A 27,870-nucleotide genomic window follows, 5' to 3' on the forward strand; every position below is an offset into this window, starting at 1 on the left:
TAGCACAACCTGATAAAAAGTGATCACCCTTAAACCAGACTGGACGAATGAACCCATGTCACGTATGATGCGAAACTATGAGGGAATGTGTGTGTGTGACTGAGGCGTCGACCCAACTGGTCGAAGGACCGAGAATGCGAGAAGTGCGACAACATGGTACCTCCTTTCTTCTTTCCTTTTTCTCAAAGCACGTCCCCTCTACCCTGTCTAATGCTCAAACTGCATGATTACAAGATCCTAACGCAGACCCGTGAATGCCCTTTACTGCGTAATGCACTAAATAGCCTTTCTTGAATACACTGCCACCCTCTCTGTTGCACGTGTACTATTTAGCCTGCCGTTACGCTCTCTCTCTCTCTCTCTCTCTCTCTCTCTCTCTCTCTCTCTCTCTCTCTCTCTCTCTCTCTCTCTCTCTCTCTCTCTCTCTCTCCCTCTATTTTTTTACTCCCACTCTTCCGAGTGATTAGCCCCGAAATTGGCAGACTGCCACCCCTAGCACACCACCTAATTGGCTTCAAATACCGTCAGTATTTGCACAAAAACTTGTCTTTAATACAATCACCCTGAGACCGCGTCATTACCTCTCCTTTTCCGCTAGAAGCCAATGAACCGAGGTTGGGCCGTAAGGGAAAGGACAGGTAAGGCGACAGAGGTTCCCTAATCTGGCCCGAAATAAGGGAACTACAGGTCAACGGCTCCTATGGTATAAAACAAGGACCTCAGAATACGCGACCCTCCCCTCCCCGAAATGTCGCAATACCCAAAAAAAAAAAACGGAAAAATGATCACCCCTGTTACCTCCCCTGTATCAGCCGCCCAAAAACTGGAATTATGAAACTACCCCTCATTTCCGGTTGTGAGAGATGGGTCGATTTATGCCCTTACCACAAGTTTCCTATGTCCCTGGTTGTTTCCCATAAAACCCCTGTCCTTCCTAATTAAGTAATCGGGCTGTAAAAGGTTACGTAGGATCCAGAATGATGTTTTACAAGGTTAACAGACTAGTCCAAGGTAAAGAAATCATCAAAATGAACCCCGTAGTAGTTGAAAACCAGGATGCATCAATAGAAAGGAAATGTTTAGCCATGTTCGTCTCCCGGCAAAATACCTGCGTAGTAAATAATTGTAAAGGAAAGTCATAGTAAATCCAACAAGCCCGTCTCCGGTCATTCATATGCCAGTTGTGAACACCAATATAACGGGCATTTTCATTCTTTGCCTGGAGCTGGGAGAGAAATAGACTTTTTGATTATCTTCATCTGCAAATTCTCTAAAGACTGTCTTTTCAAACTTGTTTAAGGGTACTGCTGTTGGAGGAGAGAAGGACCGGATGTGGGAGCACGAGGCCTGACTGCAGACTAAGGAACACCTGCGACATTAGCCAAGGCGAGACCACGACAGAAAAGAGCTGCAGGACGAGGCACTGTTTTCGACAACATGAGAAGAAAGGGTCGACCTGATGCCCCTGCTCGATGTCCAGTGTCTGTCGACAAGTCCCCGCTCTCTGAATTCGGTCACACGCTCGCCTATTGGAAGTCTCTCGTTCCCCTAGTTTGTTCCTAATTTGGCCTTGCTCCATCCCCCTTTTCCTCTGACCTACCCTATGGACTGTTTTGAACGCTCTTCTTCCATCTGAACTTTCTGACAATCACCTCAAAGGACACAGGGCGAAAGGGACCTTTCCGACCAGGAACGCGAGGAAAGGGTCGTGCCCTGCAACGCAGAACTTAGAACCGAGCTGGACTCGTAGCTCCACCGCCGGTGCTCAACAGCGCCAACGAAAGGCAGCAAAGAACATTTGACATCCCCAATCGCCGTTTCTGCTAGACCTCATTTCTCTCCCAGCCGCCCTTGTATTGATCATGCTCCAATCCGAACCTGATATATATGTAATAACCTGCCAGTATGAAATATGCTTGCTGCTCTCGCTACAAAATCGTTTTTGTATTGCATTCCTAGGACTTTCCTGCTAAACAAATTGATCAAAGTTTATCAAATAGGCCCACCTCCTAAAAACTAGAAATGTTAAAATGTATTGTTTACAACTCTTTTCCTCTAGGGTTCCTACCGTTTTCTTTCTCATGCCCACCACAATAGAACCGAATAGAAAATGAACCAGCAAGATGTCTTGAATATGTTAAAGGGAGGACTGTTGAAAATTAGTACGTTTCGGTGAACATTATCTGCGCCATCTTGCCTCTCCCCCTGATGCCACACTTTTGTCGTGCGCGCCCGCCATTTTGTTAGATGCCCCGATCAGAACGAACCCTTTTGCATGCCGCTGGCCCCTGACATAGCCTTTCGCCTTCACTAAGCCTGCACGCTGACCACCCCCTGCTTGCACCTGCCTTGAGTCATAAACCCCTCTTCGGCGCTGCTCTGCCCCAGGCCCTCATCCTGTTCCCAGCGCGACACCTCCCTGCTTCCCTTTCATGATCTCCGGCCCTTAGATGCAAACCCCCTTTTTTCCCCGTGTGCCCGTTTTTGTCTTCCCCGTTCCCAGGCCGACACCCAGCTCTGCCGATACCATCCCTTGCCCCTCCCCGTACAATAGAAAGCTTCCCCAATCAAAGGATCCCCGGGTTGATCAAAGCCCCCACTCCATGAGATCCGATCAAACCCCCACATTCCGTGAATCGGCGGAATATCCAGCTGCGTGATACTCATCACCTGTTGTGACTAGGGTGGGGACTTCGACTGTAAATGTGTGTGGGAACGGGCTCAAAGGGAGTTCCGGGAATGTCTTTTTCATACATCAAAGCTTTAACATGAATGTGTAATGTACAATAAAGTCATAAACTTGTGTATAAGAGGCCAGGCCTCAGGGATGCAGTTAGAGCACCTCAGAACGATACCTTCTGTCCGTTTCGTTGTGTTCTCCTCCGGAGAGAATAAAAAACCTTGTTTCCTGCTTTCCAGTCTCCAGCGCCTGCCTCTTCATTGATTAAATAACTAGAGGGTCACAGAGGCAATACCGCCGGGCAAATATCGATTGCCCCCGACCCACCTCAGGTTTTTTACATCCATGGAAACAAAGAGGAATACACACATCTCCCCACGCTACCAATGAAGTGGAATGATCCAGAGATGTCTCCTTCGTCCATGGGAACAAAGAGGAATACACATATCCCCCCACTCTACGAATGAAGTGGAATGATCCAGAGATGGCTCCTTCGTCCATGGGAACAAAGAGGAATACACCCATCCCCCCATGCTACCAATGAAGTGGAATGCTCCAGAGATGGCTCCTTCGTCCATGGGAACAAAGAGGAATACACACATCCCCCCACTCTACCAATGAAGTGGAATGCTCCAGTGATGGCTCCTTCATCCATGGGAACAAAGAGGAATACACACATCTCCCCGCTCTACCAATGAAGTGGAATGATCCAGAGATGTCTCCTTCCTCCATGGAAACAAAGAGGAATACACACATCTCCCCACGCTACCAATGAAGTGGAATGATCCAGAGATGTCTCCTTCGTCCATGGGAACAAAGAGGAATACACACATCTCCCCACTCTACCAATGAAATGGAATGATCCAGAGATAGCTCCTTCGTCCATGGGAACAAAGAGGAATACACACATCTCCCCACTCTACCAATGAAGTGGAACGATCCAGAGATGGCTCCTTCGTCCATGGGAACAAAGAGGAATACACACATCTCCCCACTCTACCAATGAAGTGGAATGATCCAGAGATGGCTCCTTCGTCCATGGGAACAAAGAGGAATACACCCATCTCCCCACTCTACCAATGAAGTGGAATGATCCAGAGACGGCTCCTTCGTCCATGGGAACAAAGAGGAATACACATATCCCCCCATGCTACCAATGAAGTGGAATGATCCAAAGATGGCTCCTTCGTCCATGGGAACAAAGAGGAATATACACATCTCCCCACTCTACCAGTGAAATGGAATGCTCCAAAGATGGCTCCTTCGTCCATGGGAACAAAGAGGAATATACACATCTCCCCACTCTACCAGTGAAATGGAATGATCCAGAGATGGCTCCTTCGTCCATGGGAACAAAGAGGAATACACATATCCCCCCATGCCACCAATGAAGTGGAATGATCCAAAGATGGCTCCTTCGTCCATGGGAACAAAGAGGAATATACACATCTCCCCACTCTACCAGTGAAATGGAATGCTCCAAAGATGGCTCCTTCGTCCATGGGAACAAAGAGGAATACACATATCCCCCCACGCTACCAATGAAGTGGAATGATCCAGAGATGGCTCCTTCGTCCATGGGAACAAAGAGGAATACACACATCTCCCCACTCTTATCTTATCTTATCTTAAGGGGATTTTCTATAGCGCTCTGACACCATAAGTTTCCTGGCGCTGATTGGGTGCTGAGAGGTGTAAAGGAGGGGATCTAGCCAGATTGTGTGAAAAGACTAGTTTTCAGGAGTTTTCTGAGTTCAAGAAGGGAGTTGGAAAATTTAAGCGGAAGGGACAGCAGGTTCCAAAGTTTGGGAGCCAAGTGAGCAAATCTACGGCCGCCAAATTGTTTGAGCTTGATTGGGGGGGCGACTAAGAGCTGGCGATGAGAGGACCGTAGGTTGCGTACCGGGCAGTAGAGGGTAACCAGGGATTTAAGGAAGGCGGGAGAAGTCTCAGACACAGCTTTGAATGTCAGGCAGCCGATCTTAAACGCAGCCCTCTGTTCAACTGGCAGCCAGTGGAGTTTGCGAAGTAATGGTTTCGCAGAGTGCCACTTCGGGATTTTATAGGCAAGTCTAGCCGCCTGGTTCTGCACAATTTGGAGCCTGTGGAGGAGGGGTTTGGGTAGGCCGTGGTACAGAGAATTTGAGAAATCCAGGCGGGAGAGCACCAGGGCAATCAAGACTTGTATCAGAGCCTCAGATGTAAGGAGGTGGGAGACTTTCTTGATTTTTCTTAGCTGGAACATACATGATGACACAACAGCACCCACCTGAGGCTTGAGGGAGAGCTCTGTGTCAATGATAACCCCGAGACTCTTTGCTGACTTAGCCGGAGCAGGCGGGGAGCCAAGCTCTATTGGCCAAAACTGTGGACCCCAGTAAATGGGGCTGTTACCCGGGAGGATTAGCTCTGTTTTCCCCGGGTTCAGCTTGAGCTGGTTAAGATTCATCCATTGCTGGATGTGTAACATAACCGCTTGACAGTCGAGAGCTGCATTGGGAGTGTTGAGGGGGAAGATAATTTGCAGATTGTCTGCATAGTTGAAGACGGTGATGTCCCACCTCTTCAAAGAGTGGATGAGCAGTTAGAGATAGAGATTGAAAAGCAGAGGGGACAGGGATGATCCCTGGGGCACTCCGCAGGTGGATAGTTCCTTAGCGGCCGTGAAAGGGCCTAAACGGACCGCCTGGGTTCTGCCCGACAAGAAAGATTTGATCCAGGCAGAGGCCAGGCCCCGGATGCCGGCCTGCTCGACACGGTGGAGAAGGATGTTATGGTCCACCGTGTCGAACGCCGCCGACAAATCCAATAAGACGAGCGCCTGAGGCGCCCCTTTATCGGCATTACCCCTTAGAGAATCCATAACTGCCAGATTCACAGCCTCGGTGGAGTGGGCTGGTCTAAAACCGGCTTGATTAGGTTCGAGGTAGTTGGAACACTCCATAAATTGAGAGAGGCAACTGGTGACGTGTGCCTCCAAGAGTTTGGATAGGTAGGGCAAAAGGGAAATAGGCCGATAGTTGGCAAGGTCCTCCGGGTCGGCTCCGGGTTTTTTCAGCAGGGGCACCAAAACAGCCTCCTTAAAGGAGTTGGGTACCATGCCCGTCTCAAGGGAGGTGTTTAACAGAGGCAGAATGCAATCCGGCAGAGCTAGGCAAATGTCATGAAAAACAGAGGGGGGACAACAATCATTGGGCGAGCCAGATTTGACTCGGGCAACGAGTTTGGCCAGAGTGATAGGATCAAGGACGGGGAAGTATGATAGTGAGAGAGGGTTTCCAGGAGAGGAAGCTAATATGGCAGCGGAGGAGGCGGGAGGAATGGTATTCTTAATCTTGATAATTTTTTCAATTAAAAAACTATTTAAGGCATTGCCGGACTCTTGGGTGGGGGCCTGAGAAGGGAGGGTTCTGGCGTCAGACGTGAGCTCACTCATGACTCTGAAGATCTCCTTGGACTTGTTAGGGGCAATGAGGATCCGTTCAGAGATATGTGAGGATTTTGCTGCTATGATTGCACTTTTATATTTTTTTCGTGCAGCGACGTATGCCTCTCTGTCGGTGGGCGAGTAATTACGTCTCCACCTGCGCTCCATCTGGCGCAGTTCAAGTTGCTGAGTTTTCAGGGTGGCATTAAACCACCTGTGTGACTTGCTGTGCTGGGAGCGAGGGAATCTGGAGAGGGGGGCGAAATGGTCGCTGGCTTTGGTAATCCAACTGGAGAAATCATCCTCCAGTGTATGGACAGTCACGACACTGCGCGGCCGGGGGCGAGTCTCAGCCAAGAAGGAAAGAAAACCTTGAGAATCAAGGGCGCTCCATTTGAGAGGGACCCCACCTACCAGAGGAGGAACCTTTACACGACCCCTGACTGTGATCACAGTGTCGATCATATGATGGTCCGACCAGATACAGGGAGTGATCACAGGACAGGAGAGCGTGAGGTTGTGGGTCCAAATATGATCTAGAATATGGCCCTTGATATGTGTGGGAGAATTGACAAGTTGGGTCATGTTAAGGTTAGAAAGAACTTCAAACAGCTCGGCCACATGGAAGCCAGCGTTGCTGTCATTATACCAGTAGTTGAAGTCGCCAAGGATAGCGACTCGGGCAGATGAAGTGATCAGGTTGGCTAGCTGTTCGCTGAAAGCGACGGGAAACAGAGGCATAGAGTGGGGGGGGCGATAGAGAACAATAAGGGTAAGAGCTCCCTCCCCAGTTTCTAGACTGATGATAAGGTTGTCCACATCAGCGAGGGTGAAAGAAGACGTGGAGATGAATTTAAACTCCTTTCGTATGACAGCTGCCACCCCTCCACCAGCGCGACCAGAGGGTCGGTTCATATTGAGCATATAGTAGCCGGGGGCAATGCTGCCAGAATGTCAGGGAGAGAATCATCAGTCAGCCAGGTCTCGGTGATTAAAAGGATATCAGGGCTTTCATCGATGAGAAGAAGAAAGAGATCAGCCTGGTGTTTTACAAATGAACTTGTGTTTAGATATAATAAACGGATGCACGTTTCGCTAGTACTGGGGCAGGCTGAGGACTTGCAGCTAGAACGTGGGAGAGATGCTTTTCGCTCAATGCCGAGTGATGTAACACGATCTAGGCTCGCCGGAGATAATACGCAATGTGCAGATTGTAGATTCCTGAGGGCAGAGTGAGAGTAGGTAAGAGGAGTGACAGCATCCCTAGCCCCTGGGCCCGTCCGGCCGCGGACGGGCGCAGACGGGCAGGACTCTGGCACGACTCCGGCGCGATTCAGGCGCGTCCGCTGATCGCGTCCGCTGCGCGGAGGCATGGACGTTCCCTTGTATGCGCAACTAGAGCGCGAGGAATCCCAGCCACACACAATATGGCCGCCGCTATTCTGTGCCCGGGACCAACTCCACAGCGTCAATACTCGGCTGGGAGTGGCCCAGAGCTGCGGGGAGGAGGGGGAAAGGAGTTAGCAGTAAAAAGCTTCTTTAGTCAAGCAATTTAGGCAATGTTGCTATTCAGTATTAAAAGCGCCGATTTTCGCAGTATTTCCAATTAAGAACAAAGTTAAAAGCAGAGCAACACAACCTCCCGGCTTCCGCCTCAGGAGGGACTCAGACACTCAAACAGTTGAGCGCAGGATCGAGAGAAGCCCCTTACATGCGCAACTAGAGCGCGAGGAATCCCAGCCACACACAATATGGCTGCCGCTATTCTGTGCCCGGGACCAACTCCACAGCGTCAATACTCGGCTGGGAGTGGCCCAGGGCTGCGGGGAGGAGGGGGAAAGGAGTTAGCAGTAAAAAGCTTCTTTAGTCAAGCAATTTAGGCAATGTTGCTATTCAGTATTAAAAGCGCCGATTTTCGCAGTATTTCCAATTAAGAACAAAGTTAAAAGCAGAGCAACACAACCTCCCGGCTTCCGCCTCAGGAGGGACTCAGACACTCAAACAGCCGAGCGCAGGATCGAGAGAAGCCCCTTTTATGCGCAACTAGAGCGCGAGGAATCCCAGCCACACACAATATGGCCACCGCTATTCTGTGCCCGGGACCAACTCCACAGCGTCAATACTCGGCTGGGAGTGGCCCAGGGCTGCGGGGAGGAGGGGGAAAGGAGTTAGCAGTAAAAAGCTTCTTTAGTCAAGCAATTTAGGCGATGTTGCTATTCAGTATTAAAATAGCCGATTTTCGCAGTATTTCCAATTAAGAACAAAGTTAAAAGCAGAGCAACACAACCTCCCGGCTTCCGCCTCAGGAGGGACTCAGACACTCAAACAGTCCAGACTCTACCAATGAAGTGGAATGATCCAGAGATAGCTCCTTCGTCCATGGGAACAAAGAGGAATACACACATCTCCCCACTCTACCAGTGAAATGGAATGCTCCAAAGATGGCTCCTTCGTACATGGGAACAAAGAGGAATACACATATCCCCCCACTCTACCAATGAAGTGGAATGATCCAGAGATGGCTCCTTCGTCCATGGGAACAAAGAGGAATACACATATCCCCCCACGCTACCAATGAAGTGGAATGCTCCAAAGCTGTCTCCATCGACAATGAGAACAAATAAACACACTGAGTGGTTGAGGAGAAGGAGAGAATGGAATCAAACGATAAAAGCAGCTGGAAGAACATCACCAAAGGCCTGGCCTGGTGTCACTGGAAGGGATGGACGGTGGTCCAGAGTATTCCAAGGGGAGCGGGGACCTACCTGTACCAGCAAAGCCCCGCCACCAGCAGCCCTGAGATCCCCGTCATCGTACAAATGACCACCAGCGCTGAAAGAGAGAGAACAGACAAGGGTGAGATGGAGGCCAAGGGTACCTGTTGGCACACCTAGGAGCAGGACGCGTAGTTCCATTGGTACCTTTCACTAGCACCACCTTCAGACCCTACTTTGAGACCTCCCAAGCACCTGGCTTTGAGGGGCGCTCAGAGCCCATACTACTTTCTACAGCTTGAGTTACAATATTCTGAAAAACCACCTCTATAACCAGGAGCCCTAACACCACTATTCACTAGTTGTGTCATACCTGCCTGTAAAGTCATAGGTGTGTAACCTTTGTGCACAGTGCCCCCCGGTGACCCACGCAGGGCCTGGGTTTTACCTCCCCAAATAGCCAAATGTCCGTGTTGTGTGATTCTGTTCATCATTTTTACACTCTTACGTTTCAACTTCAGGGCTGTGTTTCCTGTAAAAACTGGAATTCCACACACTGAGCATGCAGGCTGGCAGTGGCCCATTACGTGACTTCCTGGCAACGTTCCACCTCATTGTCAATCATTGTCAAACATGGCAGTGTTTTACCACTTAATGTTAAACACCCACCACAACACCTATTGCCGTGAGCAGTGTGAAAGGGGAGGGCAATGAGTTTGCGGTGGGCGTTCCGCCGCAACAGTCATTGATTTTGACACTGCCACAGCGGCAAAATTAAGACTAGGGGAAAACCTGCTCTTACCCTGGCACAACGAGGAGAAATGATTAATTTCTCCTTGTTTTTGCTGTTTTAGCACACATAAAAACAGCAAATCACCATGAATGATTTTTTTTTTTAGCAGGAAAGTGTCCCTTCCTGCATATAAACAATCTTTAAAAAAATTATGATTTGCAACTTTACAATGCAGCACACTTAGGATTTGCAAATCACCTTAGTGATTGTTTGTGAGCAGGAAGGGACACTGAGGCAGCTGAATTTAGGACCAGCGCAAACGCAGGGGTGTGCCGTATCTTTGTAAAGACAGCACATCCATCTGTTTTCAGAATTGCGGAGCGCGGTGCTAACAATTTTAGCTTAACGCCGCACTCTGCCACCTTTCTATTGTAAATCTGCCCCTAAGTGATTTGCCCAGAATCAAAGGTTGTGGAAATGACGCCAAGCCTAGAACCCAGATCCCTAGCTCCGGTGTCGGCAACTCTGTCGGCTGCGCCACATCCTCTAAGAGCTCATGTTGTACCCAGCCACAGGCGCCAGAGGGTCCCCCATACTCATGGCCGCCTCCTCACCGGGCCTTCAATGGCTGCAGCCCGGGGTAGCAGGCCATGACCACCCTCATTATATCGGGTCTCTGCCTCCAGCGCATGCAGTTCAGCGGCCCCGAAAGGATGTCCTACTCACTGGACGCAAAGGACCCAGAAAACGCCCCCTGGCTGGAAATGCAGTCAGTACCTGAATAGTACCGAACGCTGCCGCGGTCCGGCATCCATAACACTGGAAATAAAATGGCAGATTTACAAGCCCCTTGCGCCACATTTGCGCCACTTTTTTCATGTTAAAAGTGACGCAAAAGTGTCGCAAGGGGCTTGTAAACCTGCCCCAAAAACTGCTGCCAGTACCCACGTTAACAGGACTCTATGTATTACCCATTGTTTGCATCACCTCAAGTAAAATGATGATATGTTACTGTGCAGCACACTTTGCAATCAGAAATGCAAAGTAGATAATAGAAGAGAGTTAAGCAGAGAGCAAATTGCTGAAGATCACACAACACAACCTGTGGTTATTCATTAAAACTAAATGCTACCACCTTCTTCCAAAAGCAAGGTGTGAATTACAAAGACCACACCCTCTTCCCTGCAACCCAAAGGAAGGTAACTAGTCCCTATTTCCACCTATAAGCCCATCCGCCACACCAGCCTGTTGGAAAATAAGCCACCCGGCTTCGCCTGCATATGGCGAGGATTTAGCCATACACTGTTTATTGTAAAGCTTTTGTAGACAGGAGGGTTCTCAAAGCAAAGCCAACAGCATATGCACAAGAACCCCTCCTGGGAGGAAAAACAATCAGAAATGTCATCTTGTAGAGTAATTCAGAAAAGATATCTGTCCTGCACAGAGGATACCATCCCCCCAAAGAGGATACCTGTCCCCACACAGAGGATACCTGTCCCCAAACAGAGGGTATCTGTCCCCACAGAGAGGATACCTGTCCCCACACAGAGGATACCTGTCCCCAAACAGAGGGTATCTGTACCCACAAAGAGGATACCTGCCCCCAGAAAGAAGATACCTGTCCCCACAAAGAAGATACCTGTCCCCACAAAGAAGATACCTGTCCCCAAACAGAGGGTATCTGTCCCCACAAAGAGGATACCTGTCCACACAAAGGAGATACCTGTCCCCACACAGAGGATACCTGTCCCCACACAGAGGATATCTGTCCCCCCACAGAGGATACCTGTCCCCAAACAGAGGGTATCTGTACCCACAAAGAGGATACCTGCCCCCACAAAGAAGATACCTGTCCCCACAAAGAAGATACCTGTCCCCACGAAGAAGATGATTCAGAAAAGGGGGTGGTGATGAACAGAGTGCCTGAATTAAGCAGACCACTCTTACCCAGTCCAAAGATCAGGGCTTGATCCATCACTGTTTTTTAGCTCACTGCACCATCCCAGCTCAGAACTTGGCTATATGCAAATTAGTCTGTTCCTGTCCCAGTGCATGATGGGAACAGGGCAAACCAAACTACCAAGCCAATTCCTATACTGGGAAGGAAACAAGCTTCCGGGGACCGGTTTCTGCCATTTCAGGCGTCGTCGGCCTGGCTTGCTTGAATCCTGATGGTGCAATGAGCAAGGGGCTCACATCTGAGTATACCCTTCCACGCTTAGGGTGGACAAAATGATTCAGAAAAGGGGGTGGTGATGAACAGAGTGCCTAAATTAAGCAGACCACTCTTACCCAGTCCAAAGATCAGGGTTTGATCCATGACCGTTTTTTAGCTCACTGCACCATCCCAGCTCAGAACTTGGCTATATGCAAATTAGTCTGTTCCTGTCCCAGTGCATGATGGGAACAGGGCAAACCAAACTACCAAGCCAATTCTTATACTGGGAAGGAAACAAGCTTCCGGGGACCGGTTTCTGCCATTTCAGGCGTCGTCGGCCCGGCTTGCTTGAATCCTGATGGTGCAATGAGCAAGGGACTCACATCTGAGTATACCCTTCCACGCTTAGGGTGGACAAAATGATTCAGAAGAAGAAGATACCTGTCCCCAAACAGAGGGTATCTGTCCCCACAAAGAGGATACCTGTCCCCACAAAGAAGATACCTGTCCCCACACAGAAGATACCTGTCCCCACAAAGAAGATACCTGTCCCCACACAGAGGATACCTGTCCCCAAACAGAGGGTATCTGTCCCCACAGAGAGGATACCTGTCCCCACACAGAGGATACCTGTCCCCAAAAAGAGGGTATCTGTACCCACAAAGAGGATACCTGCCCCCAGAAAGAAGATACCTGTCCCCACAAAGAAGATACCTGTCCCCACAAAGAAGATACCTGTCCCCAAACAGAGGGTATCTGTCCCCACAAAGAGGATACCTGTCCACACAAAGGAGATACCTGTCCCCACACAGAGGATACCTGTCCCCACACAGAGGATATCTGTCCCCCCACAGAGGATACCTGTCCCCTAACAGAGGGTATCTGTACCCACAAAGAGGATACCTGCCCCCACAAAGAAGATACCTGTCCCCACGAAGAAGATGATTCAGAAAAGGGGGTGGTGATGAACAGAGTGCCTGAATTAAGCAGACCACTCTTACCCAGTCCAAAGATCAGGGCTTGATCCATCACTGTTTTTTAGCTCACTGCACCATCCCAGCTCAGAACTTGGCTATATGCAAATTAGTCTGTTCCTGTCCCAGTGCATGATGGGAACAGGGCAAACCAAACTACCAAGCCAATTCTTATACTGGGAAGGAAACAAGCTTCCGGGGACCGGTTTCTGCCATTTCAGGCGTCGTCGGCCCGGCTTGCTTGAATCCTGATGGTGCAATGAGCAAGGGACTCACATCTGAGTATACCCTTCCACGCTTAGGGTGGAAGAAATGATTCAGAAGAAGAAGATACCTGTCCCCAAACAGAGGGTATCTGTCCCCACAAAGAGGATACCTGTCCCCACAAAGAAGATACCTGTCCCCACACAGAAGCTACCTGTCCCCACAAAGAAGATACCTGTCCCCACACAGAGGATACCTGTCCCCACACAGAGGATTCCTGTCCCCACAAAGATGATATCTGTCCACACAAAGAGGATACCTGTCCCCACAAAGAGGATACCTGTCAACACAAAGAGGATATCTGTCCACACAAAGAGGATACCTTTCCCCACACAGAGTATACCTGTCCCCAAAAAGAGGATACCTGTCCCCACAAAGAGGATACCTGTCCCCACACAGAGGATATCTGTCCCCACATAGAGGATACCTGTCCCCACAAAGAGGAAACCTGTCCCCACAAAGAGGATAACTGTCTCCACACAGAGGATACCTATCCCCGCACAGAGTACACCTGTCCCCGCAAAGAGGATACCTGTCCCCACAAAGAAGATACCTGTCCCCACACAGAGGATACCTGTCCCCACAAAGAGGATACATGTCCCCACAAAGAGGATACCTGTCCCCACACAGAGGATACCTGTCCCCACAAAAAGGATACATGTCTCCACACAGAGGATACCTGTCCCCACAAAGAGGGTACCTGCCCCCAAACAGAGGATACCTGTCCCCGAACAGAGGATACCTGTCCCTACAAAGAGGATACCTGTCCCAGAAAGAGGATACCAGTCCCCTCACAGAGGATACCTGTCCCTGAACAGGGGATACCTGTCCCTACAAAGAGGATACCTGTCCCCACAAAGAGTATACCTGTCCCCACACAGAGGATAACTGTCCCCACACAGAGGATACCTGTCCCTACAAAGAGGATACTTGTCCCCAGAAACAGGATACCTGTCCCCACACATAGGATACCTGTCCCCGCACAAAGGATACCTGTCCCCACACAGAGGATACTTGTCCCCACACAGAGGATACCTGTTCCTCCAAAGAGGATACCTGTCCCCAAAAAGAGGATACCTGTCCCCACACAGATGATACATGTCCCTACAAAGAGGATACCTGTCCTCACAAAGAGGATACCTGTCCCCACACAGAGGATACCTGCCCCTACAAAGAAGATACCTGTCCCCGCACAGAGGATACCTGTCCCCACACAGAGTATACCTGTCCCCACAAAGGGGATACCTGTCCACACAAAGAGGATACCTGTCCCCACAAAGAGGATACCTGTCCCCGCACAGAGGATACCTGTCCCCACACAAAGTATAGCTGTCCCTTCAAAGAGAATACCTGTCCCCACAAAGAGGATACCTATCCCCACACAGAGGATACCTGTCCTCACACAGAGGATACCTGCCCCCACAAAGAAGATACCTGTCCTCACACAGAGAATACCTGTCACTACAAAGAGGAAACCTGTCCCCACAAAAGAGGATACCTGTCCCCCCACAGAGGATACCTGTCCCCACACAGAGGATACCTGTCTCCACATAGAGGATACCTGTTCCCACAAAGAGGATACCTGTCCCCACACAGAGGATAACTGTCCCCACACAGAGGATACCTGTCCCCACAAAGAAGATACCTGTCCCTACACAGGTGATACCTGTCCCCACACAGGTGATACCTATCCCCACACAGATGATACCTGTCCCCGCACAGAGGATATGTGTCCCTACACAGAGAAAACCTTTCCCCACAAAGAGGATACCTGTCCCCACACAGAGGGTACCTGTCGTCCCCACAAAGAGGATACCAGTCCCCACACAGGGGATACCTGTCCCCACACAGGATACCTATCCCCACAAAGAAGATACCAGTCATCACACAGAGGATACCTTCCCCAAAAAGAAGATACCTGTCCCCACACAGGGGATACATGTCCCCACAAAGAAGATACCTGTCCCCACACAGAGGATACCTGTCCCCACACAGAGGATACCTGTCCCCACAAAGAGGATACCTGTCCCCACACAGAGAATACCTGTCCCCACACAGAGGATACCTGCCCCCACACAGAGGATAGCTGTCCCCACACAGAGGATACCTGCCCCACAGAGAAGATACCTGTCCCCACACAGAGGATACCTGTGCCCAAACAGACGATATCTGTCCCCACAAAGAGGATACCTGTCCCCACAAAGAGGAAACCTGTCCCCACAAAGAGGATACCTGTCCCTACACAGAGGATACCTATCCCCGCACAGAGTACACCTGTCCCCGCAAAGAGGATACCTGTCCCCACAAAGAGGATACCTGTCCCCACACAGAGGGTACCTGTCGTCCCCACAAAGAGGATACCAGTCTCCACACAGAGGATACCTGTCCCCACACAGGATACCTATCCCCACAAAGAAGATAACAGTCATCACACAGAGGATACCTTCCCCAAAAAGAAGATACCTGTCCCCACACAAGGGATACATGTCCCCACAAAGAAGATACCTGTCCCCACACAGAGGATAAATGTCCCCACACAGAGGATACTAGTCCCCATAAAGAGGATACCTGTCCCCATGAAGAGGAAACCTGTCCCCACACAGAGGATACCTGTCCCCACACAGAGGATACCTGTCCCCACAAAGAGGATACCTGTCCCCACACAGAGAATACCTGTCCCCACACAGAGGATACCTGTCCCCACACAGAGGATACCTGCCCCCACACAGAGGATAGCTGTCCCCACACAGAGGATACCTGTCCCCCACAGAGAAGATACCTGTCCCCACACAGAGGATACCTGTCCCCAAACAGACGATATCTGTCCCCACAAAGAGGATACCTGTCCCCACAAAGAGGAAACCTGTCCCCACAAAGAGGATACCTGTCCCTACACAGAGGATACCTATCCTCGCACAGAGTACACCTGTCCCCGCAAAGAGGATAACTGTCCCCACAAAGAGGAAACCTGTCCCCACACAGAGGATACCTGTCCCCACAAAGAGGATACCTGTCCCCACACAGAGGATACCTGTCCCCACAAAGAGGATACCTGTCCCACCAAAGAAGATACGTGTCCCCACACAGAGGATACCTGTCCCCACAAAGAGGATACATATCGCCACAAAGAGGATACCTGTCGATGCACAGAGCATACCTGTCCCTACAAAGAGGATACCTGTCCCCACAAAGAGGATACCTGACCCCACACAGAGGATACTTGTCCCCACAAAGAGGATACATGTCCCCACACAGAGGATACCTCTCCCCACAAAGAGGATACCTGTCCCCGCACAGAGGATACCTGTCCCCACACAGAGAATACCTGTCCCCGCACAGAGGATACCTGTCCCCACACAGAGGATACCTCTCCCCACAAAGAGGATACCTGTCCCCGCACAGAGGATACCTGTCCCCACACAGAGAATACCTGTCCCCGCACAGAGGATACCTGTCCCTACAAAGAGGATACCTGTCCCAGAAAGAGGATACCTGTCCCCTCACAGAGGATACCTGTCCCCGCACAGAGGATACCTGTCCCTACAAAGAGGATACCTGTCCCCACAAAGAGGATACCTGTCCCCACACAGAGGATACCTGTTATGTTATGTTATGTTATTATAAGCTTGTAGAGCGCTGTATCACCCTGGGGTATCTAAGCGCTATCAGCGGATACACAACATCAGTAGGTAAAAAAAGCAGATCACAGAGGTCCCCACGCCTCCACAAAAAGCACTGTCTTCTGCTTTTTCCTGAACAAAAATAGGTTTGTTGCCTTCCTGAGTTCAACCGGAAGAAGGTTCCATGCCAGGGGGACAGTGCTAGAAAAGGCTCGGCCACCCTTAGATGTGAGATTGTACCGAGGACAGAGAAGATTACATGCCTCGCCGATCGGAGGGACCTAGTAGGTAGGTACCTAGGGAGCCGATCTTTAATGTATTTGGGGGCTGAGCCGTAAACCGCTTTGTGTGCGATGCAAAGGCTTTTAAATTTAGTTCTTTGGGCAATGGGTAACCAATGTAAGCTGCGAAGGAGGATAGTAGCATGAGTGTGCCTGTGTTTTTTTTAAAAATAAGCCTTTCCCCACACAGAGGATATCTGTCCCTACAAAGAGGATACCTGTCCCCAGAAACAGGGTACCTGTCCCCGCACAGAGGATACCTGTCCCCGCACAGAGGATACCTGTCCCCACACAGAGGATACCTGTCCCGACACAGAGGATACCTGTCCCCACAAAGAGTATACCTGTCCCCACACAGAGTATACCTGTCCCCACATAGATGATACCTGTCCCTGCACAGAGGATATGTGTCCCCACACAGAGAAAACCTGTCCCCACATAGAGGATACCTGTCCTCACACAGAGGATACGTGTCCCAACAAAGAGGATACCTGTCCCCACACAGAGGATACCTGTCCCCACACAGAGGATACCTTTCCCCACACAGAGGATACCCCACAAGAATATATCTGTCCCCACACAGGATACCTATCCCCACAAAGAAGATACCAGTCATCACATAGAGGATACCTTCCCCAAAAAGAGGATACCTGTCCCCGCCCAGAGGATACATGTCCCCACAAAGAAGATACCTGTCCCCACACAGAGGATAAATGTCCCCACACAGAGGATACTAGTCCCCACAAAGAGGATACCTGTCCCCATAAAGAGGATACCTGTCCCCACAGAGAGGATACCTGTCCCCACACAGAGGATACCTGTCTCCACACAGAGAATACCTGTCCCCACACCTAGGATACCTGCCCCCACACAGAGGATAGCTGTCCCCACACAGAGTATACCTGTCCCCACAGAGAAGATACCTGTCCCCACACAGAGGATACCTGTCCACATACAGAGGATACCTGTCCCCACACAGAGGATACCTGTCCCCACAAAGAAGATACCTGTCCCCACACAGAGGACACCAGTCCCCACAAAGAGGATGGCTGTCCCCACACAGAGGATACCTGTCCACATACAGAGAATACCTGTCCCCACACAGAGGATACCTGTCCCCACAAAGAAGATACCTGTCCCCACACAGAGGACACCAGTCCCCACAAAGAGGATGGCTGTCCCCACACCGAGTATACCTGTCCCCACAAAGAAGATACCTGTCCCCACACAGAGGATACCTGTCCCCACAAAGAAGATACCTGTTCCCACACAGAAGATACCTGTCCCCACACAGAGGATACCTGTCCCCACACAGAGGATACCTGTCCATACACAGAGGGTACCTGTCCACACACAGATGATACCTGTCCCCACACAGAGGATACCTGTCCCCACAAAGAGTATACTTGCCCCCACACAGAGGATACCTATCCCCATACAGAGAATACCTGTCCCCACAGAGAGGATACTTGTCCCCACAATGAGGACACCTGTCTCCACACAGAGGATACCTGTCCCCACACAGAGGATACCTGTCCCCGGAGGATACAGATGTCTCCTCATGTCTGGTTAATCATGAGAATTTACTTCTACTGGGTTTGTCTAGCAGCCCTGGCAACACAAACAGAACATTTGAAAATCTGAAGATGAAATTGTATATTAATCTAGCTAAATTTATAATCATGAGTGTTAAAATAAAGGACTACGCCAGATTTTAAGGGGAAATCAGTAAATGTACAAGTTCTGTGGGTTCATATGGAGAAAGAGAGGCCGGTTGTGACATCAGCTATGTGGCTCTGTCTTAAACTAAGGGATTTTGAAACAGACTCATCAAGGTGTGTATTGAATGACCCAAGGGTCCTTTGGTTGGGGCACATATGTACTTCAGCGATAAGGCAGAAGACGCCTGGTTGTGTTCGGTCACTCTGAAGCTGGGCAGACCCTTTTAGAGATGACACAATTGTGGACCTCATGGCTTGGGGCAGAGGGCGGTGGTATGAGAGCTTACTTAAGGAGACAGCCTCGTTGAGGTTTTCCGGATCCTTCTTCTGGGGCGCGTTCACCTCCCCCTCCAGGCGTGCTGGTGGCAGGATCTCCAGCACATGGGTGGCGCCTGATGCCATGGTAGTATTGAGCGTGGTCGCCGCCTCTTCGGTGGGCTGCCATGTGGGTAGTCCGTCTGTAGCTTTGACACTGACTGAAGGAAAGGAGATGTGAAAGTCATTACGAAGAGATGAATGACAAACATCAAGGCACGGTCTATGTTCCGGGCCGCTGAACCTGTGTGGGTTTGGTGAGGGGGTGGGACCTTTACCAGAGGGCGGGATCTGACAAGAGTAGGGGTATTACAGAAGGTGGTGTGTAACTCAAGTTGCCCCACCAAACCTTTGCTATAGAGTCAAACATGTCCAAACCCCATGCAACAAGTCTTATCTCAAACCTTGTGTCTCACGATGGAATCAGGATTCCATCTGAGAGAAAACTTGCCAGGAAACAATCTTCTATATTTGAATTCTTTTTCAATGCTTCAGAAATAACCATTTAACCATTCATAATGAAACCTCATAACTGGCCCAGAGAATCAAAGAAAATTACAAAGCTTCAATTGATCATACATGGGAAGCATTTCCAAATATGTGTACAACATATAATTCTATTAGAAGATGTACAGTTTGTGTTAACTCCACTTTAATTATTTATTACCACATTTTATTTATTTATTTATTTATTTATTTATTTATTATAAAGTTTTGTATAGCGCGAACAAGACCCGTGGGTATCAGAGCGCTTAACATGAGGTAGGAAAAGGAAACAAGGTTACATATGTATACGCCGTTAGCAAGCAATCGCAGTGAGGTAGATGACATATAAATTCGTAACACATGTGACGTTAGCAAAAGTAAGTATGCTATGATTAAATAAAATACAAGACATGTATATATAACAAATATGAGGTAGCACGGTATAGGTTCATGTATGAGGTAGCACGGTATAGGTTCATGAAAGATATTGTTCTCCTGTTCAATCATTGAACATTGAACATTTCATACCACAACTTTCACACTTAGGAGTGGGTAACTTCTTTCTATTTATTAATGAATTGAGCAATTGTGTTTGATAGTTGATAACACTTGACAATTAAATATCTGCCTCTCTTTCCATGCGCGCTCCTAGCATATTAAAGTCCGGCTTTAGTTTTACGTCTCTGTTGGTAGTTAATGAGATTTGAGGCAAAGTTTTGCTCCAGGGAGCACATTTCTGTAATACATAGAGGTTGATATTTACGCTATATGAAAAATGTGGATATGAGGTTATATCAAGGCATAATATAACATGTTAATAATAAAATATTCAGTCTGTAAAGTTTTACCTGCCAACAATAAACTATGAATCCTTTTATATTTTCTGTTTCCTTTATCCATTTTCTAACCATTGTACAATCCAAGTCTCCATTTAAAAAATTCAGACTTTTGAGCTAGGGTAGCCTAAAGAGAAATTAATCATTCAAAAACAAATCTAATCAAGAATTGAAACTTTTCTCCACTTAATTTTCAGTTATTACCAGTAGCCCAAAATAAGCCAAAAATGGCCAAGGTTATAAATGTTTTGAATAAATAACTAAAACCCTCTAAAAGAGGTGCCCGTTCTACATTACATCGTATAAAGCTATAGAACCACCTAAAATATTTCCCCTCATTTAAACCTTGAAATTACATAAAAATAAGGCATTTTCCCGAAGAAGGGGAGGAAAAAACTGCAAGTTAGAAAATGGAATCACCTAGATTTTAAATATCGTATTTGAAAATAGACCATAATACTTTTGAACCAAATCCAGTAAATAATCTAGGTTATTTAAAGCAAAATATTAAATTTTGCAATTAAAATGAGAAAGCAATGCCTTTGGGAAGGTTCTCATCCATAAATTAAAAAAAGCAGCCTTTTAAATTAACTAAATTTCTAGCCACTAACACTTGATTCCAGGATGTGCCCGTCCTCCCTAACCTTGGAGATACGCCACATTTTCCAAGGTAATCAATGTTCCTGTAAAAGTGCCCCAAAAAAGGTGGTTTATAGCAGTTTTTAGACTCACTATGCCTTCTCAGCCCCTTAAGACCCTCGCGGGGATGCAGCCGCGCTCTACCAATCCTGATTGTTTGGTTTGATTGACTATCTGTACCAGTCACTTTCAAAGAAATAGCTCGCCATACAACTCTTGCTAACCCATGGTTTTCATTAAATTAACGCAATTTCACTTATTGACACATATATCTAAAGTATTCTTTTTATATCTCTAGTCAACTGAGTAAATTACTTTTTGACTGACTGACTTTTTGAAATGACAAGCCCAAAACTGTTTGTGATTAAGGCCAGATGTAGGAAGCATAATTCCGGTCGGTAACGGCCGAAATTACCGAATTTCGGCCGTTACCGACCGGAATTAGTCTTTTTTCAGATGTAGGTGGCCAAATAGTAGGATTAGGTAATTTACCGAATTCTTAACATACCGATTCGGTAAATTACCGAATCCTTAATGTAGAGAGCAATCAAGTGAGTGCTTTTTACATTTAGGGATTCGTTATTTACCACCAACTATTAGTTGGTGGTAAATAACGAATACCTTTGAAAATGCAAATCTGTGCATTTTCAACAATGCCATGTGGCAGACAGGGCATGTATGTGTGCCACATGTGCACAAAAGCACTTTTCACGGGTGCAACAGGGTGTCAGTGTGACACCCTGCCACCCTTGAATGTTTCCCTATTTTACTGAATCGGTATTTATCGATTCGGTAATTCCCATTCATTCCGGCACCGATTCAGTGAATTCCGAATCGTACCGATTCGGTAATACTTACCGAATTTTTACCTACATTGCATTTACCGATTTTAAAATACCGAATCAGTAAAATTCGGTATTTTAGAATCTGTAAATTTTCATTACCTACATCTAGTCCTAACTGACATTAAAACACCAAAATGCCTTATCAGCAAGTGTGATGAAATGTGTTTCAGGGGACGCACCTTCGTCTGGATCTCTGTCTTGCAAATTCATGTGATTTTTCTATTTTTCTTGTAGACACTGACATTATTGTAAACAGAATATTAATATTAGCTTGTAAGTAGAGTGATCCCTACTCATCATTTTGAGATACAAGTGTAATTGTCAGATTAAAAAATGCTCCTTATTCTACATCTGTCTCACCTTGACAACTTTTCAATGCTCCCTTTTGCCCAGTCCTAATAGCTAATGGCTAGACAAATTAGGGGGAAAAATGCCAGGAGACATCTTTGTCATGTCACTTGTTTCTGGTTCACATTTAAATCTGTGGAAGAGTTGCTGTACAAAGTTTGAACGTTTTGTAATAAAATCGCTGCTAAATCCAAGTTTCTCTGAAGCAATTCAGAGAAATTCCCATTCCACCTAATCGAAAGCTTTTTCTGTACCTGCTAAAAATCAAGAGCCTCTGAGTCCATATTAACAATCAAGAGTCTCTGAGTCCATTTTAACAATCAAGAGTCTCTGAGCCCATATTAACAATCAAGATCCTCTGAGTCCATATTAACAATCAAGAGTCTCTGAGTCCTTTTTAACAATCATGATCCTCTGAGTCCATATTAACAATCCAGAGCCTCTGAGTCCATATTAACAATCAAGTGTCTCTGAGTCCATATTAACAATCAAGAGTCTCTGAGTTCATATTAACAATCAAGAGCCTCTGAGTCCATATTAACAATCAAGAACCTCTGAGTCCATTTTAAAAATCAAGAGTCTCTGAGTCCATTTTAACAATCAAGAGTCTCTGAGTCCATTTTAACAACCAAGAGTCTCTGAGTCCATTTTAACAATCAAGAGCCTCTGAGTCCATATTAACACTCAAGAGCCTCTGAGTCTATATTGACAATCAAGAGCCTCTGAGTCCATATTAACAATCAAGAGCCTCTGAGTCCATTTTAACAATCAAGAGTCTCTGAGTCCATTTTAACAATCAAGAGTCGCTGAGTCCATATTAACAATCAAGAGTCTCTGAGTCCATATTAACGATCAAGAGCCTCTGAGTCCATATTAACAATCAAGAGCCTTTGAAACCATACTGACAATCAAGAGTCTCTGAGTCCATATTAACCATGAGTCCATATTGACAATCAAGAGCCTTTGAGTCCATATTAACAATCAAGAGTCTCTGAGTCCATATTAACAATCAAGAACCTCTGGGTCCATTCTGACAATCAAGAGTCTCTGAGTCCATATTAACAATCAAGAGGCTCTGAGTCCATATTTACAATCAAGAGTCTCTGAGTCCATTTTAACAATCAAGAGTCTCTGAGTCCATTTTAACAATCAAGAGCCTCTGAGTCCATATTGACAATCAAGATCCTCCGAGTCTATATTAACAATCAAGAGTCTCTGAGTCCATTTTAACAATCAAGAGTCTCTGAGTCCATATTAACAATCAAGAGCCTCTGAGTCCATATTGACAATCAAGAGCCTCTGAGTCCATATTAACAATCAAGAGTCTCTGAGTCCATAATAACAATCAAGAGCCTCTGAGTCCATATTAACAATCAAGAGTGTCTGAGTCCATTTTAACAATTAAGAGTCTGAGTCCATATTAACAGTCAATAGCCTCTGAGTCCATATTAACAATCAAGAGCCTCTGAGTCCATATTAACAATCAAGAGTCTCTGAGTACATTTTAACAATCAAGAGTCTCTGAGTCCATATTAACAATCCTGAGTCTCTGAGTCCATTTTAACAATCAAGAGTCTCTGAGTCCATATTAACAATCAAGAGCCTCTGAGTCCATATTAACACTCAAGATCCTCTGAGTCCATATTAACAATCAAGAGTCTCTGAGCCCATATTAACAATCAAGATCTTCTGAGTCCATATTAACAGTCAAGTGTCTCTGAGTCCATATTAACAGTCAAGAGCCTCTGAGTCCATATTAACAATCAAGATCTTCTGAGTCCATATTAACAGTCAAGTGTCTCTGAGTCCATATTAACAGTCAAGAGCCTCTGAGTCCATATTAACAATCAAGATCTTCTGAGTCCATATTAACAGTCAAGTGTCTCTGAGTCCATATTAACAGTCAAGAGCCTCTGAGTCCATATTAACAGTCAAGATCTTCTGAGTCCATATTAACAGTCAAGAGTCTCTGAGTCCATATTAACAATCAAGAGGCTCTGAGTCCATATTTACAATCAAGAGTCTCTGAGTCCATTTTAACAATCAAGAGTCTCTGAGTCCATTTTAACAATCAAGAGTCTCTGAGTCCATTTTAACAATCAAGAGCCTCTGAGTCCATATTGACAATCAAGATCCTCCGAGTCTATATTAACAATCAAGAGTCTCTGAGTCCATTTTAACAATCAAGAGTCTCTGAGTCCATTTTAACAATCAAGAGCCTCTGAGTCCATATTAACAATCAAGAGCCTCTGAGTCCATATTAACAATCAAGAGTGTCTGAGTCCATTTTAACAATTAAGAGTCTGTGTCCATATTAACAGTCAAGAGCCTCTTAGTCCATATTAACAATCAAGAGCCTCTGAGTCCATATTAACAATCAAGAGTCTCTGAGTCCATATTAATAATCAAGAGGCTCTGAGTCCATATTTACAATCAAGAGTCTCTGAGTCCATATTAACAATCAAGAGCCTCTGAGTCCATATTAACAATCAAGAGTCTCTGAGTCCATTTTAACAATCAAGAGTCTCTGAGCCCATATTAACAATCAAGATCTTCTGAGTCCATATTAACAGTCAAGTGTCTCTGAGTCCATATTAACAGTCAAGAGCCTCTGAGTCCATATTAACAGTCAAGATCCTCTGAGTCCATTCTGACAATCAAGAGTCTCTGAGTCCATATTAATAATCAAGAGGCTCTGAGTCCATATTTACAATCAAGAGTCTCTGAGTCCATTTTAACAATCAAGAGTCTCTGAGTCCATTTTAACAATCAAGAGTCTCTGAGTCCATATTAACGATCAAGAGCCTCTGAGTCCATATTAACAATCAAGAGCCTTTGAAACCATACTGACAATCAAGAGTCTCTGAGTCCATATTAACCATGAGTCCATATTGACAATCAAGAGCCTTTGAGTCCATATTAACAATCAAGAGTCTCTGAGTCCATATTAACAATCAAGAACCTCTGGGTCCATTCTGACAATCAAGAGTCTCTGAGTCCATATTAACAATCAAGAGGCTCTGAGTCCATATTTACAATCAAGAGTCTCTGAGTCCATTTTAACAATCAAGAGTCTCTGAGTCCATTTTAACAATCAAGAGCCTCTGAGTCCATATTGACAATCAAGATCCTCCGAGTCTATATTAACAATCAAGAGTCTCTGAGTCCATTTTAACAATCAAGAGTCTCTGAGTCCATATTAACAATCAAGAGCCTCTGAGTCCATATTGACAATCAAGAGCCTCTGAGTCCATATTAACAATCAAGAGTCTCTGAGTCCATAATAACAATCAAGAGCCTCTGAGTCCATATTAACAATCAAGAGTGTCTGAGTCCATTTTAACAATTAAGAGTCTGAGTCCATATTAACAGTCAATAGCCTCTGAGTCCATATTAACAATCAAGAGCCTCTGAGTCCATATTAACAATCAAGAGTCTCTGAGTACATTTTAACAATCAAGAGTCTCTGAGTCCATATTAACAATCCTGAGTCTCTGAGTCCATTTTAACAATCAAGAGTCTCTGAGTCCATATTAACAATCAAGAGCCTCTGAGTCCATATTAACACTCAAGATCCTCTGAGTCCATATTAACAATCAAGAGTCTCTGAGCCCATATTAACAATCAAGATCTTCTGAGTCCATATTAACAGTCAAGTGTCTCTGAGTCCATATTAACAGTCAAGAGCCTCTGAGTCCATATTAACAATCAAGATCTTCTGAGTCCATATTAACAGTCAAGTGTCTCTGAGTCCATATTAACAGTCAAGAGCCTCTGAGTCCATATTAACAATCAAGATCTTCTGAGTCCATATTAACAGTCAAGTGTCTCTGAGTCCATATTAACAGTCAAGAGCCTCTGAGTCCATATTAACAGTCAAGATCTTCTGAGTCCATATTAACAGTCAAGAGTCTCTGAGTCCATATTAACAATCAAGAGGCTCTGAGTCCATATTTACAATCAAGAGTCTCTGAGTCCATTTTAACAATCAAGAGTCTCTGAGTCCATTTTAACAATCAAGAGTCTCTGAGTCCATTTTAACAATCAAGAGCCTCTGAGTCCATATTGACAATCAAGATCCTCCGAGTCTATATTAACAATCAAGAGTCTCTGAGTCCATTTTAACAATCAAGAGTCTCTGAGTCCATTTTAACAATCAAGAGCCTCTGAGTCCATATTAACAATCAAGAGCCTCTGAGTCCATATTAACAATCAAGAGTGTCTGAGTCCATTTTAACAATTAAGAGTCTGTGTCCATATTAACAGTCAAGAGCCTCTTAGTCCATATTAACAATCAAGAGCCTCTGAGTCCATATTAACAATCAAGAGTCTCTGAGTCCATTTTAACAATCAAGAGTCTCTGAGCCCATATTAACAATCAAGATCTTCTGAGTCCATATTAACAGTCAAGTGTCTCTGAGTCCATATTAACAGTCAAGAGCCTCTGAGTCCATATTAACAGTCAAGATCCTCTGAGTCCATTCTGACAATCAAGAGTCTCTGAGTCCATATTAATAATCAAGAGGCTCTGAGTCCATATTTACAATCAAGAGTCTCTGAGTCCATTTTAACAATCAAGAGTCTCTGAGTCCATTTTAACAATCAAGAGTCTCTGAGTCCATTTTAACAATCAAGAGCCTCTGAGTCCATATTGACAATCAAGATCCTCCGAGTCTATATTAACAATCAAGAGTCTCTGAGTCCATTTTAACAATCAAGAGTCTCTGAGTCCATTTTAACAATCAAGAGTCTCTGAGTCCATATTAACAATCAAGAGCCTCTGAGTCCATATTAACAATCAAGAGTGTCTGAGTCCATTTTAACAATTAAGAGTCTGAGTCCATATTAACAGTCAAGAGCCTCTTAGTCCATATTAACAATCAAGAGCCTCTGAGTCCATATTAACAATCAAGAGTCTCTGAGTACATTTTAACAATCAAGAGTCTCTGAGTCCATATTAACAGTCAAGATCCTCTGAGTCCATATTAACACTCAAGAGTCTCTGAGTCCATATTATATAGAATCGACGATCCCCAGTAAACACATTATCACTGAAAGATAACCTTTTTTAAATTTTGTGGATTCAAATCAATATCTCTTCATTGATAAGAGATAATTCAACTGCACAAAAAAAATCACCTTTATTCTTAATAAATGTAATGGCTTCCTGCCATGCCTCAGGGGTACATACCACAAAGATATTCACATGTACTTTCAGTTTGGCTACCAAGTCTGCCTACTTTCTAGCTTTGTTATTAAGTTCATGGCATGGAAATTTTAAAAGAAATACACTTTTTTCAGTCCATGCCACACAGTGAGCATTAGTGGGGAAGGTTTCATCTATTTGAATTTGTAATCTTAATATTCCTGCTTCTGAGGGAGGAACTTTACAGGAAGTGAATGAAGAACTAAATATCCATGATGGAGATTCCGCTTCAAACTCAGGCCATAGATCTAGCAACAGTATATCTATTATGTAGACTTGTGAAGTGGCAACAACCTAAAGGTCAAAGGTACCACTCACTCCAGACACCAACAGACAGGTGACGAGAAACAGCAACTTGTGAGAAAGTGTGCACTACAGATATAGATAGCTAGATAGCTAGTAGACAGATAGATAGATAGATAGATAGATAGATAGATAGATAGATAGATATAGAGATAGATAGATAGATATAGAGATAGATAGATAGATAGATAGATAGATAGATAGATAGATAGATAGATAGATAGATAGATAGATAGATAGATAGATAGATAGATAGATAGATAGATAGATAGATAGATAGATAGATAGATAGATAGATAGGCAGACAGACAGATAGATAG

General features: G+C 45.9%; 1 protein-coding gene across 1 annotated transcript in view; it reads right to left on the reverse strand.

Annotated features, from left to right (window-relative positions):
* LOC144752390 (uncharacterized) overlaps positions 1–27,870 on the reverse strand; it is an 84,799-nt gene that overhangs the window by 21,619 nt on the left and 35,310 nt on the right. The window contains exons 5-6 of the mRNA XM_078640324.1: positions 18,860–19,048; positions 8,873–8,939 (exon numbers count right to left, since the gene is read on the reverse strand). Of these exons, the coding sequence (XP_078496450.1) occupies positions 8,873–8,939; positions 18,860–19,048 (256 nt within the window). The remainder of the gene's footprint in view (positions 1–8,872; positions 8,940–18,859; positions 19,049–27,870) is intronic.

Source organism: Lissotriton helveticus, chromosome 5_1, assembly GCF_964261635.1.
Source record: "Lissotriton helveticus chromosome 5_1, aLisHel1.1, whole genome shotgun sequence".
Taxonomy (NCBI): domain Eukaryota; kingdom Metazoa; phylum Chordata; class Amphibia; order Caudata; family Salamandridae; genus Lissotriton; species Lissotriton helveticus.